Below are 19,744 nucleotides of genomic sequence, written 5' to 3'. Positions count from 1 at the left end.
AATACACATTTGATCTCCCCAATCAAAATCTTCGCAAAGAATTTTTCTCACACTGGTTGAAGAACAAGATAGGGTTCGCGCAGATCCGCGTCAATGAAGAAGACTTCTTAGATTTCACCGCAGAGCTCGCAGAGCTTACGACTGGGTGGACGTTTGCTTTTATGAAGGAACTTTTCCTAGCTATTTTGTTAGAGAAAGCATCAAATCTTTCCAGCCATGATACCAATGCAAGCACAAATGCTCTAAATATCTCGCGCCAACAGTTCATTGAGAAAGCTAAAGAAATGCAAAAACAAGTCCTCCCTGTAGGTATAAATTCGTGAAAAAAAGCATGGAAAGTAGAATGAAATGAAAAAAGCTAGCGTTTCAGACTGAAAAGTTTACTTTCTGATGTACATTAAGCATTAAGCAACTTACACGGACGAAAAAGAGTTAGAAGGATTGAAAAGCAAGTGAACGACCAATGCATAAAAAAATGAAGGTTTGTCTCCCGGGATGGCAATCTTTCATGTCAAAGCTGCGATTCCTAAAGTGTATTTGCTTGTCACGCCTCCCTCTAATCAGACATATTTACATCTAGCCAAACGCCTACAATGTAATAGGCAATATCGGCTGGATACACAAAAGAAGTGGACAAGATACCAGAGAAGCGTCAATAGAGCAAAAAAATAAATGAAAAAATCAAAGAATGCTGACTTGCTTGGCTGGCCCTCTGATCATAAAAGGTGGAAAGTATGACTAAATGTGTGTTTTAGGTAGCTGTATTGAAGCCCTAATTTTCGGATGAAATTCCAACGACTTTCCACGTTCCTCACGTGCTATCGACAAAATTCTTAGCGTATCTGAGGTGATGACGAAGTCACATCTTCCGGCAGCGACAAATTTTGAATAAATTGCTTGAAAAGTGTTGGTGGAATTTCCCCAAAATTTTCCCCTGCCTGAAATTTCTTTGCTTTGTCCGTTCAGTGGTTATGTGTGCTAGGTTTTAAAAACTGCAAATTATCATATGCTATTGATTATTATTGCCCAATCGACGCTCACCTGGAATTTCGCAATTTGCCGCACTTTGCGTCTAGACGAACATACAGATCTAGCATCGCTTCCCTAGGCAGAATTAAGCGCGTTACAGACACGTTGTCTTTGCAAAAGCAGGCGACCAGTGCGTGACGAGCAAAGGGGGGATGAAGGCGGTTGGGAATGCATTTCCTCGGTCGCAAGTTTTTCATCGAACAATTAGAAATAAACAAGTTCAGTGTAGTGCAAGAGATGTACTGGGAAATTTTTCGTCTGGCACTCATTTTTACCACATGATTGAAGCTGAAGCCAACGTTATGAGAGAGACTTTTGAGAGTGTGGTGGATCATATCTGTGATGACAAAATGGATCGCGAATTCCCATACATGCTGAAATGCGATAGCCGACAGTGCTCTAATAGCGCAAGGACGACTTAATGAAGCTAGTATCCGTCTTATGGGGCGGATCTCAGACGACTACTCTTGTGACCACTGCTGGATCCATGCCCGGTGCACCAGGGCCAATTAGTTTGTTGTAAAGGCGCTTGATGATTGTGCCAATATCGATACCCCCAAAGACGATATTGGACTCACGGAGTTCGTGTGCGTTCATTTTATAATCTGCTCTCTTCATCTGATGACTATTAATATATAAGCACACACCCCATACACAGAAGCATAGATGAAGTCGCTGTACAAATACCCCAGGATCTATCAGAAGACTATGGGCTTACCAAAAAAAAAAAAATTTCGAAAAAAATAAGGATGCAGATTATCGAGTACATAAAAAGAGATAAAACCACTAGATAACAAATGAAGTTACACTATTTCGAAGAAGTTTAAGATCAATTCAAAAGATTTGATTTGTACTTTCGAATTTCATGGAGTAAAAATGTTGGAGGAAGTTTGTTTTAGATTTGGATATGGCTTCGTACTTCACATAAATCGAGGAGGTTCGAAGAACAGGAATTGCCAGAAATACATGAGCGCCATTTTGCCTGTTGAGCCATACGAAAGGCGGCATGGTGACGGCCGGTGACTGTTCTATATATTGTCGCCTTTTATGAAGTAGCTCTAATTGGGTTTTCAGTATGTATTTATCTAGGAAGCTGGATGGATTTTGAAATCATGGATGTTTCATGGGGTTTTCTATTTGATAACCGGACAGTATTAAAGCTACTTCCGGTACTAATGTTTCTGTTCTTGTTTCTGTTCTTGTACATGTATTTTCGATTGATTTTATGAGTGTAGATCCGCATCATGAACGATTCTTCTCTTATCTGTCGATGTACACTTTCCTCTTGCTAATTCTTGTAACAAGAGAAAATTATCTTATTATGTTTGTAGGTTAGGAAGGAATTGGTATTTTTTCTTATCTACTTATTAATTTCTAGTTTAAACGAATTCAAGCAAATAATAAAAGTGCTATCAAACACTTGTTGTAAGCCCCGTAGGAGATATGAATCTTTCAGTAGCATTCTTTGCTCTTCTATTTACAGTGGTAAACTTCGATTACTCTACTGTGTTTAGTGTAGCTCCATTTATTAATGAAACATTGGTAGTTCTAATTGGTCTGCTGTTTCTACTGGCGGCAATGGGTAAGAGTACACAGCTTAGTCTCCACACATGGCTACCAGATGCTCTGAAAGGTCTAATTCCTGTTAGTGCTCTGATACATGCTGCTACGCTAGTTCTTATGCGGTCATCTCCACAAAATGAATACGATCTCACAACACTTATTGTGATTTTATGGGCAAGGGCTCTTACTGCTTTTTTGCGGAAAGTACAGGTCTACTACAAAATGTTCTTAAACAAGTAATCGCTTACTCTACATGTTCTCAAATGGGTTTTCTATTTATAGCATGTGGTCTATCACAATACAATGTAGCACTTTTCCACCTAGTAAACCATGCTTTTTTTTAGAGCACCACTGTTTTTAGCTGCTGGAGCTGTGCTTCATGCAATTTATGATCAACAAGACCTAACGGCGACTTGGAAGTCTGATTGGCTTCCTAATTTCTACATATATAGCGAGTCTCATTGGTTCCCTAAGTCTAATGGCTGTACCATGGATGACAGGATATTATTCTAAAAATCATATTCTAGAAGTCGCTTACGGACAATACCAATTCTCAGGTCATGTTGCTTATTGGCTAGGTGCAATCTCAGCATATCTTACACTTCACTCACCGGTACCACTACACGCGTATAACGTACTACCTGCTCAATCATAGTTATCTCCCTCGTAGCTTATCAGAATGGAAATATAAGAGAGGGCATGCATCAACCAATTAGTCTTGTCATGGATGCCAACCAAGCCAATGTGAAGTTTGCTGAAGAATGTGACGTCATTACTTGCTCCATCATGCGCCTGGCCTAGGCTCTCCTTCCGTCAGTGCAAAAGAAAGACCTAGGTTGTTTGTTTTTTGAGGGCACCCGATTTGCAAAAAGACAAGAAGAGTTCGAATTGCAGAAAACAAAGTTCCGAATGATGATGAGTCGCCTTTCTTGCCAAAATTCGTCGTTTGAAGGAGTGAGATTTCGAAAAGGAACATCGCTTTGTGACGTGACTTTACATTTTGAGCATAATCGATCTTAGTTACATAGCCCGCACAGTGCATTGCCGGTCTCGATAAGCCTCTCTCTTTGATCGTGGTGTGGTTCTGAGTCCGCATCCTCGCTAATTGTTTCAGGCGAGATGAGTCAGATTATCGCGGGAGAGAAAAATCCGTTGAGGCCAAAAAATTTGGAAATTATTGTATCTGCCTTACGTTCTGTAGATTAGTCATACTCTCGAATCACAAACGATACGCTCTTAAATTTTCATACGATCGAATGCTTGTTGTTTTTCAAGTATTAATGTATCACTTTGAACAGGATGAGCACCGATTTTCAAACTCGTTGTTAAACTTGGAAACGGACGTCCATGAGCAGAAGTATATTGACGAGCAGAATCGATGGAATCACCGTTCGTGCCAGCCCGCTCTATCCGGCACAGTGCGGCAGCACGATCGCGGACAGAAGAAGGCTGTGTCATAATTGATTATATAAATTAAATTCAAATTTCAGGAAAATGGAAAATCTTGGATAGACAACAACAGCTGCTTATAAATGATTTATGGTATGAGAGGAAATGATTTACAAATGTGAATGGTAATCGATATCTTTGATTTATAAGAATTAGAAGCAACTGAAATTATGCAATGTGTCAGTGAAGCGAACATATATCTTAAGATACAGCATGACCCTAGACTTGATCACTTACATAACTAAGTAGAAACAGATTGAAAATACAGCTTTGATTATTCGTCAATGTATGGTCTATTCTCATTAAGAAGTGGCTGCAAATTCTCAAAAAAGTCTTTCCCATCACCCTGCACTAGAGTAAGCGTAGGAAAAACCTCACATTTAGTGCGCTGCGCCTAAGTACACTTTACAGGTAAGGTCATAATTTTGCTTGCACCCTATCAAAATTTACTTTTTAGTGTCTATGCAAAGCATTGTTATGCACTCTACTGGATGTGGAGTATGATCGAGATATGAACTCATAAGGGTAATACAGTCGTTGCATCTTTGATTCGTAATTCTTCACTTACAACCTGATAGAAGCATCACTTTCGTTGTCATTGGTACACTAGGCACGAAAGAACTTAAATATCTTAAAAAGGCGAAATTAGCAGTTCTCTTCACCAACGAGGACCAGTTGACCGGCAGTATTGTGTGGGATTGACATCAATATTTTCACATATCTTCAGAGGAAAGGTAACAGAAGTTACTTTGTCGAACAAGACTCCTGATAATAATATATGTATGCACTGAGATCACCGGTAAAGCGAAAGAAAGGGAATTGGGTATTTATCGAATCAAGTATCGATGCATAGAAACCTTTTAGCGAATTGGCGATATTTGAATAGCATACATTGCTTAGATTGGGTGATATCGAGTGTGACACAAGCTAATCGAAGTTTCTGTTTGGTAATCGAAGATATACTGGCAAAGTGTGAAATGAATTGATTAATAGGGATTCTGTCTCATACAAAAAGCGGCATAAAAACTAGCGAGAGATTTCAATGCACGATCTTCATCACGGATGCCTTGAAAGGGTGACATTATTCTCGGTGTGACGCCAGTGTTGGTTGGTATTCCACTTGAGGTGTTACCCAGTGAATTGAGCATATCTGATGACATCCAATCATCGAGCAAGAATTGTGGAAAGGGTGAGCCAATACTAGTGATTGTCTCACCTTCTCTTTGTTGTGCAAAGGGCAAGATTGAAGAATTCAGCCAAGCGGTCATTGCTTGAGCGCTTTCTTCTTGACTGACAGCATCGATGGTTGAAGGTGTTGCATTCCCAGATGCTGTTCTGCTGGTGATCCTTCTAGAAGTACGAGAAACAGTCTCACTGGAAGGTGGCGTATCCATATGTAAGAAATCAGTTAGCGAAAGCTCAAAAGTGGACGCCGGTTCAACATTTGTAGGCTGTGTATGCGATGCCTGAATGAGTTGCATAGAATGATGTGATTGCTCATCGTTGATTTGCTCCGATTGGGCTGATTTTCTTGCTTTTTCATCCTGTGCAGCTTTTTGTTTTTTTGAATGTGCTGCTAAAGGAGCACCACGTAATTCTGGAAAGCCCAAACATTCTATTCCTGACTTCAAACATCTTTGACAGCCACCGGTATTTGCATCTCTTGTTTCATCACATTTTTTTCTTCGTGCTCTACAAGTGAAACAACCTGTTTTTGCACGATTGAATCTTTGCGATCGAGCACGCTTTGCTGTAGAGTCACCTGTTTGATTAGAAGGTGTCATAATCAATCATTCTTGAATGCCACCTTTTCCTTTTCTACACAGCCATGACAATGATGACCGTTTCGGAGGAAAGATTGCTCGTTGAGATGGAATGGAAATAAATCCAATTCATACGGCAATTCCGAGCATGAATGCAACTTTGACAGCTGTTAACCTTTTTGAGCCTCAAGTGAGAGAGTTTCGATAGATAACGGAGCATGACCGTTGCATTGTATGCAATCCACCCACACAAGATTCTTATCTTTCCCACTTTGACAAAAGGCACAGGAACAGTCTGCCATTGTACTTTTTAATCGCGCACGACACCATAACAGCACTGCATCAGTCATATGCAAGGTATTGAATTAAACTATAATTTAAAGTCAATTTAAAGTGCGGCATTTTTGCCGAAAGTTACACGGGCGTGTGATCACTTGTCTTTGAACAGTCACACTCAATTTTTGGCCGATCGCCCACCCATACGAGGGGCCATGTGATAAGATAAGCTATGGGCGCGGGCAACCAATCACAACACAATGAGCGCGGCTTGTCAAATTTGATTCGTGCTCATAAACTATTGATGAGACCTATAGCTGGACGTTAAGGAATAGGAGCCAATCCGTGTCAAGAAGTCTCAGGTGAAAAAAGATATGGTATACATTAATTTTAGAAGATGTTTTTGATAGATGTAGTCTGGAGTATCCTCTAGCACTTCTATTTCTAATGCTGTGTTGATGTGCTTGTTGTAATTCTCGCCCCTGCAAATATTAGTGTACATCATTTATATTCTTGAAATAGCATTTTTCTGATCTGATCGCCCCAGAAGATTTATTAACGCCCCAATCAAAATTATCAAAGATTTAATCAGCATATAAAAACAGTAATCTCTTATAATTGAACTTTCTTCTCTCACAACAACTCATTCACGTATTCAGTTAACCTGAACGATGAATGTATTTTATCTTAGGAGTTTACTGATCGTATCCAATGTATGTGTTTATGGCTTACCACTTGAGCCCGGTGAATCGATAATATCTGCGGTTACTCCTTATGGAGGATGGATCATTGGAAACCTAGAATCAGGTCACGCATTAGCCGAGAGTCAAAAACATCAATATCATATAGAACAAAAATCAGAAAAGTTTTTCTTAAATCCTGCTAAGATTGCTCATCATATTAAAGGGAAAAAAGCTTTACGTAACTTCGAAGCTCATACAAAAAATGTCAGTCAATTAGGCATTGCACAACAAACAGGTCTCGCTAAGGTGACAAGAAGTAAAAGCGGAAATAAGAATCATTATGAGGCCGTACAAAGAACTTGAAAAAATCTATTCGAAGTATCCTTTTGCGCCAATGATCAAACAACCAAGATTTACTTTTTGACTTCCTTCTTCTCCCGTGCAGTATACGTTTTGTTATGTCAATGAATCCAATCATTTCAATCGTCTTTTCTGATATGCACGCTTGAACTTCTCGTCTAAATGAATTAATGGCTTGCTGTAAATACCAACATTATTGACACATCTCATCATATTGATAGAAATGTTTAATCGTTTACCATATCTCTAAATGTGAGGACAAAACGCTTGCATCAAATTTCTATTGCTCGTCGTCAGGCGAAAGGGATGTGGCTACCTTAGTATCTAACCACGCAGTTAATACGTAAAGATATACATGCTCCGTGCTTGCAGCCTTCAACATATCAGCTACATCTTTTGAAGCGGAAGGTACAAGGTGAATCCAAACCGCAGTGAAGCAAGAACGTTAGAGGAAAAGTGTTTTCTTCATTCTTAGGGCGAATTCTAACATCTCAACGGTCAAAAGTTTTGGAAAACACAGACTTACAATAATCTAAGGACGTCATTAAGCTTATTGAGCTATTATAACTGCAGCTTGGCCACTAATTGTCCCAGTCTCATAGTCAACATTCAACGTCGCACTTGCTGCGAGAGGACCATTTAAATAGTAGACACATGAACATGTCCGACCGCGGAAAAACATCAGACTTGTATCTTTGTATGACCAGAAAAGAAGAATTGATAAATCACAATTTGTAGTGCAGCTATAAAATCAATATACCTTCAATTGCCCATTTACCCATTCAGTCGGCCCTTTTGGCATGTCCTTCCGCCCTATAAGGTCAACAAACTCATCACATAAGTTAGGCTCATCTTCGTACACCCACTCCAATTTCCCACCATAGACTTTCGGTAAATGTTTTGGATCAACTAGATAATGTAAAGCGCCATTTTGTAAGTCTTTTGAAGAAACGATGAACATTTTATCGCGAGTGCCTTTATCTAACCATTGTTTGATGAAATTCCAATATGTTGTAAAGAACGACGGAACGTTTACCAATGCAGTTTTCCCCAACGTTTCAGGAAAAAAAGAAGAGTTTAGCTGTGAGGCTTGTCCCAGATGATTGCGTAGCTTCCATAGAAGGCCTAATGACATTCCATCAAAATCTACTATTGTTGTCACATTCTCGATTGTTGGTTTGTCGTCCTGTTCTTGTTGTTCTGCGGTTTGAGTAGTTTCTCTTGCATACAAGTCTGCCGACATTGGTAGATAGAGTTTTAGCAGACATTCGGATAAAATTGAGCTGTAGATAATGAGAGTCGTTCAGCAAGCAGTTACGATTAAAAGTGCAGACCATACACATCTTGAAACTCACATTAATTCTAATCTTCGTTGTGGAGTAGTTGCATTGATCTCCGATAGCTGTTTACCCAGAGAGCCTGGTCTATAGACAAAGAGAGGTGCACCAAATCGATCTCTCCTGCCGGTAAAGCGGGTATATTGAGCTTGGGCAACGTATAATTCCTCAGGCGAGATAGAGCGATATTTTTGATCAATTTCAACCTCTTTACGCCATACATCAGTCTTTGCAAATTGATCGATCGCATCGGACACACTGAAGGACCTTGCACGAAGGAAGCGGCTTGATATGAGAAACAACGAAGAAGATCAGATGGTGAGGGAAACAAGGCTCATCAAAGCGAACTCACAGTAGAGTTCTATTATCAAACCAATGCTGTTTTGATTCCGTGTCTATGTTCTCGTTGGCATACTTTTTAAACTCGTGAAATAATGACAATTGATCGTCATTCAAGCTGCCGAAGAAGCCTGTTGTCCTTTCGGGAGCAAGAGGTTCTTTGTCTTCCATATTTTCGTTTGTTGTGGTTGTGGTTGCAATGAGCTAAGTGTATTGAAAGGGTCTTTCTCTCTATGCAGCCATGCATATTTTTAAGCTAATATCGATTTGACACAGAACATTCCAAGTGTTTATCTCCGTTATCGAATCATAACACGTTAACATCTATACGGAGTTAGAGAATGATAACTTTGATTGCTTAAGTCAGGAACGCGCTGCGCACTCGATCAACGAATGACTCGTTTCGAAACAGTCATCAGATTCTTTAAGTTTAAAATTGCATATACTCCCATTTGTATTCTTGTTTCTGTTCTTTGTTTCTTATACGACATCATAGAACATGGTTGGCAAGATCAATTATAGAAAAGCTGAAATAGAAGATGTGGGTGCGGTCGCTGATTTTGTAGTGGGCTGTATCCGATTTGCATTCACGCAAAAGATGAAACTCGGTCCGCAAGAATATTATAAATCAGACAAATTTCCAGAAGACTATTTACAAATTAGGCAAAACAGTCTAGGCAGCCCTACAACAATGTCAAGTATGGCTATCGACTCTGAAACAAATCAAGTGGTGGGATATATAGAATTTGGTCCAAAGAAAGCTTACTTGAAGGATTTGGATTGCCAATCAGAGATATTGTGTTACTTTGTTGGCCCTCAGACTCAAGGGCAAGGGGTTGGTAGAGCCTTATTGGCAAACATTATCCAGCTAGCAAATGATTCGGGAAAATTTACGATCGGCCACAACAGTGTTGGCATATTGACACTGAGAGGCAATCCAAGCATCACAGGTTTTTACAAACGAATCGGAGCATTTCCTGCACAGGATCATGATTGGAACGTAAGTACAGAAAGATTTGCTTTGATGAGTTATTGTTAATCTGATAACACTGCTTTTTCCCCACATGACAGGCCGGGTCGATCAATATTGGCGCTACCCTTCTTCTTTGGGACGCGAAATCTGTTGAGGTTTTTATGAAGTCCTTCTTTGGATAAAAGTGGAAAAAGTCGCACATCCGTGAGACTTCTTATAGAGATGTCCGCATGCATATAGTAAACAATATAGATATGACAAATTAGATATATTCCTACCGAAGACCATATCAGTCAAAGGTGGAATCGTAGGTGAAGAAGGGAGAGAAGTTGTAATGAAGAAATGTTTCTTTCTCTTGCGCGCAGGCACGGGCTTCTTGCATAAGAGTCAACAGCTTGCCACATGCTTAGTGCATATCTTTCGGCTTGGGGCACATGTCAGACGATTCTCTGAACGACGTTCTCTTTCTCCACACACCATCATTCGCCTGCTTCCTTCAGTTGAAAATGTCTGCAATCATTTATCATGATTATGCGATTGGAAAAGCTTTGGGTGCGTTTGATGACTCATTTGGCTATTCTTCGGATGAAGAAACAATTCGGAGAGGGCTTCAATCGATGAAGATAGCGGATGACTATCTCCTGTCTGGTAACTTTACTGCGGCTGCAATCGAATTTTATAAAGTGCACGATCCTACAGTCGAAAGAGAAGAACTCAACGCTGTAAAGGAGTACTTAGCAAGTCTAAATCATCCTGTCGCCCAACGCGATGGGCAAAAACAAATAGCATGCTTGGTATTTGGATTCGGAGACTGCGAATGAAGCCTTAAGACAGCGATGAAAGACATGCATGTAGTTTCTAAGTTGTATCGGAGGCAAATAAATAAGTCGGGAACGTATTCAAATATACATGGAAAGAAGGAGAGGGTTCTTCAGGCTTGCAAGCTTTAGCATGCTCCTTGCCGAGCTTGAAGATGATAGCGATAGCAGTTTCTTCAGCAAGTCAAGCTAAATTGCAAGTACATATCATGTGGTGGTCCACTGATCTTTCTGGGCTCAGCATGTCTATAGGAGATGGTATTAATAATCTGCCGATAGTACAACGCGAGGAGAACACTTGAAGTAGTCGATGGTCCGTAATGGGCGTCTCATCCACTACAAACCTGAATATTATCGATAAAAATTACAAGATATCGGCTCTGGAAACTTTCGCGATGTATACTCTCTGATGGCAAGAGTATACCTGTTACAATATTACAGATGTCCATCTGTAACTACATCAAATGTTTTAGAATTTGAATTAATTTATTGAAGATTCATCTTACAAATCAGACTCGTTGCCTAGCTTCAGGTCGTAGCTCGAATCAATCGTGATCATGACCGGTATGATCTTCAAGAACCCAATCTTCAAAACTACATAGCGTAAAAGGCAGATGTCAGCTCAAAACTCTTCGTTTTCTCATCAATCTCACGACTCACCCATCTTCAAAGATCTTCTCTAATTCTTCTTTTTTGCGCTCTTGGTCCCATTTACGATTGTTCGTAATCTTTTCCCATTGAGCCCATTCCGCATCATCCAGTAGACAAGCGTCCAGTGCTGTTTGCAAGCGCTGTTGACCGCCTTTCTGCATTTCTTGGCCGATCAAAACAATTTCTTGACGTCTGTCACCCCATTTTCCTTTAAAATCCGCTTTGATTGCTTGACGAATTTCTTCGTTGTCTGGCCATTAAGTTGAGGCATCTCACAGCGCCATAAGTCACCTCCGCTCAGAGTAAGCATGACTCCTGCTTGACTCCATTCACCAAACATATTTGAACGTGTTGCGAGCCAAAAGAAACCCTTAGAACGTAAAAGTGGTGCAAAAGTTGGATTGGCTTTCTTGGATTCTAGACGTAATTTTGGGTTCAATTGTGGTTGCTTCTCATCATCGACTTCCATTGCAACATCAGAATCACCATCTTTGTCTTCATCCATCTCTTCATCCCCTTCAAAACCATCATCGACGTATTCTTCTTGAATGACAACAAAATTATCCTTTACCGTATTCCATAATCGTTCAGGATGGAATGGACGACGTGCACGAAAGACGAATGAACCAATTCCATATTCTTCCGTTTCTGGTTTGATTTCTTCACGCAAACTCTTCAGCCAGCCGGCTCCCATTGCTGCTTTCTCATAATCAAACAAGTTCGTATCCAGCAAAGAGCTTACATCAACGTTGGATCGAACGCTAGTCAAGATGCGAGCTTCGGGATTCAGCATTTTGACCAAAGCTTGGATCTTTTGAATTTCTTTCGAAGGGACCAAATCGCATTTGTTGATGATCACGGTATTGGCAAATTCAATCTGATCAGTTTGCAAATCGGAAACGTTTCTATCATCCTCTTCGGGTACGTCATCTTTTCCATGACGGTCAACGAGAAAATCGGCAGTTTCATAATCGTTGAAAAAATTTACCGCATCAACCATTGTAACACAACAATCCAATCGAGACATTTGTGATAAGCCACCTGCTTTTAAAATTTTTGCAACATTTGCATTTCTTACTTTTGAATCTTCATCTGCTGCCATTTCTTGTTCTAAGTCTAAACCTGCTTGAACATGCATTTCTGCAAATTGATCACTAAACGTTTCAGCAACTTGCATTGGTTCAGAAATTCCACTTGATTCGATGACGAGGTAGTCCACGTTGCCCTCTAATGCTAAACGTGCGACTTCTTCCAGCAGATCACCACGTAAAGTACAACAAATACAACCATTTTGCATTTCTACAACACGTTCTTCACTTTGATGTACTTTATGATTGGCCAAAAGTGCTGCATCGATGTTCAATGCGCCCATATCATTCACAATCACTCCGATTCGATAACCGTGATTTGAAGTTAAGATGCGCTCCAATAAAGTTGTCTTGCCAGAACCCAAGAAACCGCTCAATAAAGTCACGGGTAGCTTTTTGTCCTTCTTAACATATTGGAATACATCCGTTGTTGAAGTTTGCAATCCTGTTTTGACAGGCAAAGAGACGATCGGATCAGGTCCACTTTCTACTGCAACGGGTGCCATCTTGCTGGATTGAAATGATGTTGGTCTTGGAAGAAGAAGAAATGAAGCAAAATGGAAATATTTCTCCTTCGCTTGCTATGTGACTTTGGCCTTATACTGCGGCGACTTTATTGAATTGCATCTGAGCTAGTACTGGGCATCACCAATCCATAACCACAAAGGTACCTATCCAATCAGTGAGACTGTTTATACATGACAAATTCAGCAAACCACATTGTCTGCTGATAAGATGAGGACCTTGTCGGTTAGTATGCGTCGTGTACCTTAGCAATTCCAATTCATTCATTGGCGGGCGCAGAAGATGAGTACCTTTGCGGATATGATGTTGCAGGCGCGTCCACCATCATCACACTACGCCATAGCTTCTTGTCCGACCAGATGATGCTTGTTGCAGGAATGTATCCGCAATTTGCTGTAGAACTGTGTTTGGCAAATATCCGACAAAGTATGTCTAACTGTGCATATTCACAATACTAGTGGACGAACATTGCCAATTGCTCCTCATTGGATCACATTAAACTTTCGCCTTGATTGAGTACATTATCGCCTTGCCTGTTCTGACGTACAGCAAATGTACAACTTCATTCTCGAAAACAACAAACAATTTTCTTTTCATCCGATCGCCCCGGTGTGTTTATCAACGCTTTTGCCTGTTCTGGCTTACAGCAAATGTACAATTTATTCTTGAGAAAAACTTTTCTTGCCATCCGATCGCCCCAGTGTGTTTATCAACGCCCCTTTTTATCTCTGTGAGCATTTCTCGGGTCTAGTGAGCTATGAATCAATGTCACAATTCTGGAGTGTGCTGAGGTGTGTGAAGTACGCCCCTGTAGAGTTTCAAACCTCAGCCAGAGGCAGTACAGTTTTCTAACTTTCATAGTTTCAGTAGCAAATGTAAAGGTATATGAAGACCCTTTTCGTAGATGAACTCAGAACCCAAATTTTCATCAATCCAGTTCTATTAACCTCAACTATGAACCTATTTTATCTTGCAAGCTTACTGATCATATTCAATGTATGTGCTTATGGATCCTCACTTAAACCTGGTGAATCAGAAACAAGACCAGTTGATACTGCCGGAGGACATTTCGTTGGAATGTTTGAATACCATCTAGCAGCAGCCGAACATGAGAAACATAAATATCATACTGAGCAAAGTAGGAAAAAGTTCTTTTTAAATCCTGCTAAAATCTATCATAATATCAAAGCGAAAAAGGCTGACAGTAATCACGAAGCTCACCTTAAAAATGTCAACGAAATAGCAGCCGCACAAAGAACAGGTTTCGCCAAGGTGACAAAAAGTAAAAGCGGAAATAAGAACCATTATGAGGCCGTTCATTCTCAGCCTGATGATACTTCAGCTTGAGAAAGATTATTCAAAATAAGCTTTTGCGCTTTTTTTAAAGCATCAATTCGTTTAGGCAATAGTGTCCCTTTGATCATCTATTTCATGTACGTAAACCAATTCAAATGATTCCTTCCTTCACCCCAGTGTATTTGTCAACGCCCCTTTCTACCCTCTTCTCCGAATTCCAACGATTTCAACATGTGAATCTATTCTCTACCTTAGCGTGAACCTTGGATGCATGGACCCGCGCTGTTGGTTGTGGGGATGTTGTATAACAACGGTTTTATTGTCGAACGACAGCTCCACTTTCCACCACCACTATCAAAGATGGCAACCTCCTATATAAACTTAAAACTTGGCAAAGAGGAACAACAAAATGCAGAAGCTCAAGCATCTTCATCATCGCAAGAGCTAAGAGCAAGACTTGGATCGGTGGCTGAGCGAGAATTGACAACACCGCTGTGCGTAACATGCTCTACTCAAACTTCATTTCAAGGAAAAGAGTTGAATTTGGATGTCGAAGATTCGGACCACAAATGCAAGATTTGCTTAGATCCAAGACAGTATATCGGACCATCAGGTCAGAAATGGACAACGCTTGAACGACTAATCAATAACCCTAAGGAAAAGTTACGCAACGATTTCGGTGAAATTATTCCCGATCAACTTTGGACATTCAAAACTCGACCAGCATTCGGAATAGGACAAAGAGCATTCCTTATGAAAGATGATGAAACGGAAGGATTGATTATGTGGGATTGTGTCGCATATCTAGATGATAAAACAATTTCAAACATTGATCGATTATCAAACGGAAAGGGTATATCACATATGGTCATCAGTCATCCCCATTATTACTCCACAACAGCAACTTGGACAAGAGCGTTTCCACAAATGAAGATCTGGCTTGCTAAAGTGGATTTCGATGATTGGTATCAACGAGATGATAACAAAGATATCGCTGATCGGATCGTATTCATCGATCAAGAGCAGACAATGATCGGACGAGGTGGACAAACAAAAGCCTTATTGCTAGGCGGTCATTTTCCCGGAAGTCTAGTTCTTCTCTACAAGGACAACCTTCTCATTGCCGATACGATTCAAGTCGTTCCAAGTGGTCTGTACAAATCACACGAAAAGCAAAGGCCAAATGTGACTTCAGTTACGTTTTTGTGGAGTTATCCAAATCAAATTCCATTGAGCGGTAAAGAAGTACGGAGAGTATGTGAACCTTTAGAAAAGGTTCAATTCACAAAAGCTTTTGGTGCTTTTGAAAACTTTAATATTTGGAATCACGCAAAAGAGAAAATTCTACAAAGTCGAGATATAATTTGTCGACGTTTGGAAGAGTAGTGATACTGTGGGGAGACGTGCTTTGTCTTGTTAGGCCTTTTTTAATGGTATGTTACAAGCTCATCCAATGACATCTTTTCTTGTTTTCCAGAAAATTGCTGAATCTTTTGCAGGTCTGGATAGCCCAACGCGATTCCACAAACGACTGATTCGGTATTTGGCAACTGCAATTGATTTGCATAAACGTCATGATAAGTTGCATGAGCTTCTTGAATACAACATTCAAGACCATAAGAACGAATTGCTAAAATCAAGGCCATTATAAACATTCCCGTATCCAGATACATTCCTGGTGGGGCTTCAGGGATCGTTGTGATTATAAAACCAATCGGAGCATCAAAGAATGACCAGTTCCGTTGAGATAATTCTCTTCTTGCTTTTGTATCTTTTCGATCAATGTTTAGCGGTCCATAAAATCTTTCACCAAAACCTGATCTCCTCTGTGCCAAGAATTGATATTCAGGCCGAGCTAGAGTTGCATTGGAAGGATAGAAAGTGTACGGAGCTTGATACTGTTGCATAGCATCAGCATCGTTTGCAGCTTTGTGAACATGATCTCTAATTTCATCTTTTCTTGTTCCACGTAAAACATGAACATGCCAAGGCTGAAAGTTTGATCCACTTGGTGAATTTTTAGCCGAGAGGAGAATGGATTCGATCGTTTTCTGATCTGGAATTCGATCCGGCAAAAAGTATCTACATGAGAAGCGGTTGTCTAGTAAGCTTTTAACTACCGCACTTCCATGTTCTTTCACTGTGTCAGACCTTTGAACGATATTCTTCTCGATTGATTGCTCGCCTTGCTCTGACAAATTGTATTGAGAGCTATGGTAGAGCTGTGTAGGCATTTTAAATGATTTCGAATGATATTTATGGAGAGGGTAGGGAAAGTAGTTGCTCACATTATCGTCGATGGAGTTCAATACGAGAGAGAATAGACGGAATCGTCCGCCGGAATCAATGCACAACGGCCTTACTTGACCAATACAAACGGCGGAGTCTACATTCTTGCATGCCTCTTGGGCCCGTTAGCGTGGATGACAGAAAGGATACTTCTCGTTAGAAGGTGAGCATAGGCACCAATGCACATTGGCCAATTAACTTTTTGAATTGGTGTAAAGCGGGATAAAAATCTCACTAAGGAAGCAAAAGGATCGATTACGGCTTGAGACATAACCTGCTGTACAGCACTGCGTCTTTCCAAAATTGCTGAGTTCGCTGAACAGTCGATACGCTCTAACATTCAGTTGAAGACATCCCGATTTTACACACTACGTTCTTCTAAGCTAATGAAGTATAAGCCGCTTAAAGCCGGATATTATAAGTCATTGAGAGAAATTCTCATATAAGCTATATGCCTGCCCTCATCATGCAAAAAAGCAGCTCTTTATTGCTTTCTGTGTGCTGATTGACTGATCCCGATTCCATCTGCATGCCAAATAAAGGATTTCCCCGCCTAGCAGAAGGTGTGCTGTATGCAGACGTTGCCTCTTTTCTGCAAGATTGCCTTGTATCCTGTAAGTTGAACACCTGTCAGTTCTACCTAAAAACAAACAAATTAAAAGTTATATCAAAGCCACAAACTATTGTTTATCCGGCCTCATTAAAGGGTCGGTCCTCTTCCAAGAGTAAGGTCATAAAAGCCAAGAATTGTTGATCGGGAAAGTATTCAATTTAAAAGGGTAAGGTTACGGAGAGTAAAGGCCGTTGAACAGATTCGTTGAAGTTTTCAAACGCGCGTTTTTGTGCACTTTAGCTGAGCCTGAATGGATTTCAAGTAAAAAAGGCCTCGCCACAAAAAAAAACATAAAGCAGATCGTAGGCAAACGATTGAACGGTACTGACCGTTGGGAGACAGGTCGAGACAAGTCGATCTTTCCCATGTTGGAGATCCTTGAAATCAATTTTGCGGCATTTTTGGCAGCATTTTGTTGAGATTCAGGCAATTTGGCGATGTTGCAATTGAACGTTTGTGGGGCCATAGCTCCTGCAGATCCGTTAGACAAGTCCAAACTTTTTTAAAAGCAGTCTTCCTTCAATGATCAACAAAGTCATGTATTTTCGTCATGAAAATAAACATATATATATATATATCTTAAATGATGATCAACGAAATGACCGTACGTTCAACGACTCAAATATCCCCTATCAAACATGAGCATAGAACCTTTTTTGCTTTTCTTGTTATTCTTGGCCGTCTTTAGAGTGCAATGTGCTCCAACGACAAAGCTATTTAGACGGCAAGGTCCTGCACAGACTGCACCTCCAGGATGGAAAGTGAGTTGGAGTAAGCCAGGAAGATTATCAAATGGAGCATCTTTAGGTTTTATCTCTTTATCAACGATTGATCAAAGTGCAACAACCGTAACACAAGCCCATGTAAATGCATGTGTACAAAATTGTGCAACAACGTCAAATTGTGGTTTTGTAAACCTTCTGAAACTGACAGGATCCTCAAAAGGAAATGTTGTTTGTATGTTGTATCCACGTTATCAAGCTAGCACAAATGCAAAATATACAGACGGTCCTCAAAGTTCTGGTGGAACGGTGAATTATTCTTATGGAATTCGATCTGAATGCACACCAACAAACGGAGGAGCATTGACTTGTGCTCCAGCAAAAGTTGCTTCGCCTGCCACCAGCACTGCATCCTCTGTACGAAGCACCGCATCAACATCCTCAACAGTAACCAAAATCTCAGCGTCAAGCTCAACACTAACGAGAACCTCAACATCAAGCTCAACATCAACAGCAAGCTCAACGCCAAGATTGAGCTCAACATCAGCAACTTCTAGTACAACCACATCATCTTCTAGCACAACTAGAACTACCTCCTCTTCCTCAACATCTTCTACCGCAGTCTCAGCTGCCACACCATTCTTTGTTCCTTCCGATTCAACCTTACCAAAAGCACCATCAGGAGCAACGCTAATCGAATGGGCACCATGCAAAGGAAGTTCGTTAGCCAATCCAGCAATGGCTAACCAAGGCTTTATAAAAGGAAGCACTGCTTCTTCCGCTTATATAGTTCAACATGGAGCAGGATCAGATTTTGATGCTTACTTTTCATCTTTATATGCCGTTGTTGGTGATACAGCACCAATCATCTCACCCGGTTTCTTAACAAGTGATGGAGTTTCATCGTATTATCGAAATGGTGTGAATCTAGGATATGCACCAGGTATTGATAGTTGGACGATCGGGAATGATGATTCAACAGGTGGAAGCTGTTCATCTTATTCCCAATACGATGCAATCTTGAACTATTATTCTTCAAACTCTGCAAAGTTTCCAAATCTACAAACAATTGTAATTGTTGGCCATTCAGGCGGTGGAAACTTTGTCTCTCGTTTTTCAACAATCAATACAAACTCACCAAAGAACATGCGTTATATTATCGCAAATGCAGCCAATCAAGCCTATTTTACCAATGCAAGGCCGTCCACGGTTGATGCAAGTTGCACAGGCGCTTATTCTTATCCTTATCAATGGACGGGATCTTATAATAATTATGTTGGCACAAGAGTCAGTGATCCAACTTCCCTATTCAATCAATGGGCTTCAAGAAATGTGATCCACTTGACGGGTGATCAAGATACTTCTACTAGTGGCACACAAACTTGTCAATCTGTCTCTCAAGGAGGAAGTGCAAGACGTGATCGAAATTATGCAATGTGGGCATACCTAAACATTCTTGCAGGAACAAGTACAGATGTTTCAAAGTATACTGGCTACCAACAGCTCATTGCTTCTGGTGCATCAAAGATTAGTAGTGGATCATTATCACATCGGGCTTGCACCGTCGCAGGTGTTGGTCATGATGCTGATGGAATGTTCCAATCTTCTTGCGGTCAAGCTGCTATTTTAGGCAACTCATTACCTGCTGGCGCTGGACCTTCTTATCCTTCCTAACGATTATAAATCTCTTGACGAACTTTTATGATTCATGTACGTTTACGATTGCCGTTCCGATGATGTTTTTTTCTCATCGAGATCATTTCATGTTTATAATGAAATACCTTTTTGACGCTTATGTAATACGATGGCTTGAGCTTATGTGACGAATGATACGCGAAATTAAAGTTGATCGTGGCTGTCTTCCCTGCTTCTTTTCTTATACATTCAACCTCAACTCCAATCTTCTTCAAGATGTCAAGCACCGATGCATTGATACCACATCTGAGTAAGGATGCACGAGCTGTAGTCTA

General features: G+C 40.5%; 11 protein-coding genes across 11 annotated transcripts; 6 read left to right on the top strand and 5 right to left on the bottom strand.

The window, feature by feature from the left end:
* Positions 1–585: 585 nt before the first annotated feature.
* On the bottom strand, positions 586–1,338 carry FA14DRAFT_162765 (uncharacterized protein). The gene has a single exon (XM_025499752.1). It carries the CDS (start codon positions 1,296–1,298, stop codon positions 1,038–1,040), a length of 261 nt encoding a protein of 86 aa, XP_025351734.1. The 5' UTR covers positions 1,299–1,338; the 3' UTR covers positions 586–1,037.
* A 1,134-nt stretch (positions 1,339–2,472) lies between these two features.
* FA14DRAFT_166149 (uncharacterized protein) lies at positions 2,473–3,247 on the top strand (the record flags this gene model as incomplete). The annotated part of the gene is made up of 3 exons (XM_025500005.1): positions 2,473–2,703; positions 2,772–2,880; positions 3,045–3,247. The coding sequence occupies 3 exons, from the start codon at positions 2,473–2,475 to the stop codon at positions 3,245–3,247; spliced, it is 543 nt and encodes a 180-aa protein (XP_025351733.1).
* Positions 3,248–4,886: 1,639 nt separating this feature from the next.
* Positions 4,887–5,825, bottom strand: FA14DRAFT_175612 (uncharacterized protein; the record flags this gene model as incomplete). The annotated part of the gene is made up of 1 exon (XM_025500596.1): positions 4,887–5,825. One exon carries the CDS (start codon positions 5,823–5,825, stop codon positions 5,028–5,030), a length of 798 nt encoding a protein of 265 aa, XP_025351732.1. The 3' UTR covers positions 4,887–5,027.
* A 905-nt stretch (positions 5,826–6,730) lies between these two features.
* Positions 6,731–7,203, top strand: FA14DRAFT_96250 (uncharacterized protein). Its single transcript, XM_025503128.1, has one exon. The coding sequence runs from the start codon at positions 6,752–6,754 to the stop codon at positions 7,124–7,126; it is 375 nt and encodes a 124-aa protein (XP_025351731.1). The 5' UTR covers positions 6,731–6,751; the 3' UTR covers positions 7,127–7,203.
* A 582-nt stretch (positions 7,204–7,785) lies between these two features.
* Positions 7,786–8,970, bottom strand: FA14DRAFT_193026 (CRAL/TRIO domain-containing protein; the record flags this gene model as incomplete). The annotated part of the gene is made up of 3 exons (XM_025501975.1): positions 7,786–8,406; positions 8,479–8,745; positions 8,813–8,970. The coding sequence occupies 3 exons, from the start codon at positions 8,968–8,970 to the stop codon at positions 7,875–7,877; spliced, it is 957 nt and encodes a 318-aa protein (XP_025351730.1). The 3' UTR covers positions 7,786–7,874.
* A 240-nt stretch (positions 8,971–9,210) lies between these two features.
* On the top strand, positions 9,211–10,022 carry FA14DRAFT_96243 (uncharacterized protein). The gene has a single exon (XM_025503127.1). It carries the CDS (start codon positions 9,299–9,301, stop codon positions 9,836–9,838), a length of 540 nt encoding a protein of 179 aa, XP_025351729.1. The 5' UTR covers positions 9,211–9,298; the 3' UTR covers positions 9,839–10,022.
* A 1,113-nt stretch (positions 10,023–11,135) lies between these two features.
* On the bottom strand, positions 11,136–12,861 carry FA14DRAFT_175608 (cobW-domain-containing protein; the record flags this gene model as incomplete). The annotated part of the gene is made up of 3 exons (XM_025500595.1): positions 11,518–12,861; positions 11,251–11,491; positions 11,136–11,184 (listed from the first exon to the last, which is right to left on the bottom strand). The coding sequence occupies exons 1-3, from the start codon at positions 12,833–12,835 to the stop codon at positions 11,136–11,138; spliced, it is 1,608 nt and encodes a 535-aa protein (XP_025351728.1). The 5' UTR covers positions 12,836–12,861.
* Positions 12,862–13,808: 947 nt separating this feature from the next.
* FA14DRAFT_158794 (uncharacterized protein) lies at positions 13,809–14,201 on the top strand (the record flags this gene model as incomplete). Its single annotated transcript, XM_025497994.1, has 1 exon — positions 13,809–14,201. One exon carries the CDS (start codon positions 13,809–13,811, stop codon positions 14,199–14,201), a length of 393 nt encoding a protein of 130 aa, XP_025351727.1.
* Positions 14,202–14,642: 441 nt separating this feature from the next.
* FA14DRAFT_114441 (uncharacterized protein) lies at positions 14,643–15,515 on the top strand (the record flags this gene model as incomplete). The annotated part of the gene is made up of 1 exon (XM_025496053.1): positions 14,643–15,515. A coding segment is annotated over one exon (873 nt), but the record flags the coding sequence as incomplete, so codon positions are not given.
* Positions 15,516–15,556: 41 nt separating this feature from the next.
* On the bottom strand, positions 15,557–16,733 carry FA14DRAFT_96221 (Nitroreductase). Its single transcript, XM_025503126.1, has one exon. It carries the CDS (start codon positions 16,382–16,384, stop codon positions 15,578–15,580), a length of 807 nt encoding a protein of 268 aa, XP_025351725.1. The 5' UTR covers positions 16,385–16,733; the 3' UTR covers positions 15,557–15,577.
* Positions 16,734–17,690: 957 nt separating this feature from the next.
* On the top strand, positions 17,691–19,531 carry FA14DRAFT_151595 (uncharacterized protein; the record flags this gene model as incomplete). Its single annotated transcript, XM_025497480.1, has 2 exons — positions 17,691–18,144; positions 18,289–19,531. The coding sequence occupies 2 exons, from the start codon at positions 17,691–17,693 to the stop codon at positions 19,446–19,448; spliced, it is 1,614 nt and encodes a 537-aa protein (XP_025351724.1). The 3' UTR covers positions 19,449–19,531.
* Between the last annotated feature and the right edge of the window lie 213 nt (positions 19,532–19,744).

This window comes from Meira miltonrushii, assembly GCF_003144205.1.
Source record: "Meira miltonrushii strain MCA 3882 unplaced genomic scaffold FA14scaffold_8, whole genome shotgun sequence".
In the NCBI taxonomy this organism is placed as follows: Eukaryota; Fungi; Basidiomycota; class Exobasidiomycetes; order Exobasidiales; family Brachybasidiaceae; genus Meira; species Meira miltonrushii.
This window is presented reverse-complemented; position numbering and strand designations above follow the sequence as displayed.

What these genes read in the sequence shown, in the direction of transcription:
- FA14DRAFT_162765 (XM_025499752.1), bottom strand. Translation starts at nt 1,298, where the DNA reads ATGAGTGCCAGACGAAAAATTTCCCAGTACATCTCTTGCACTACACTG.
- FA14DRAFT_96250 (XM_025503128.1), top strand. Translation starts at nt 6,752, where the DNA reads ATGAATGTATTTTATCTTAGGAGTTTACTGATCGTATCCAATGTATGT.
- FA14DRAFT_96243 (XM_025503127.1), top strand. Translation starts at nt 9,299, where the DNA reads ATGGTTGGCAAGATCAATTATAGAAAAGCTGAAATAGAAGATGTGGGT.
- FA14DRAFT_96221 (XM_025503126.1), bottom strand. Translation starts at nt 16,384, where the DNA reads ATGCCTACACAGCTCTACCATAGCTCTCAATACAATTTGTCAGAGCAA.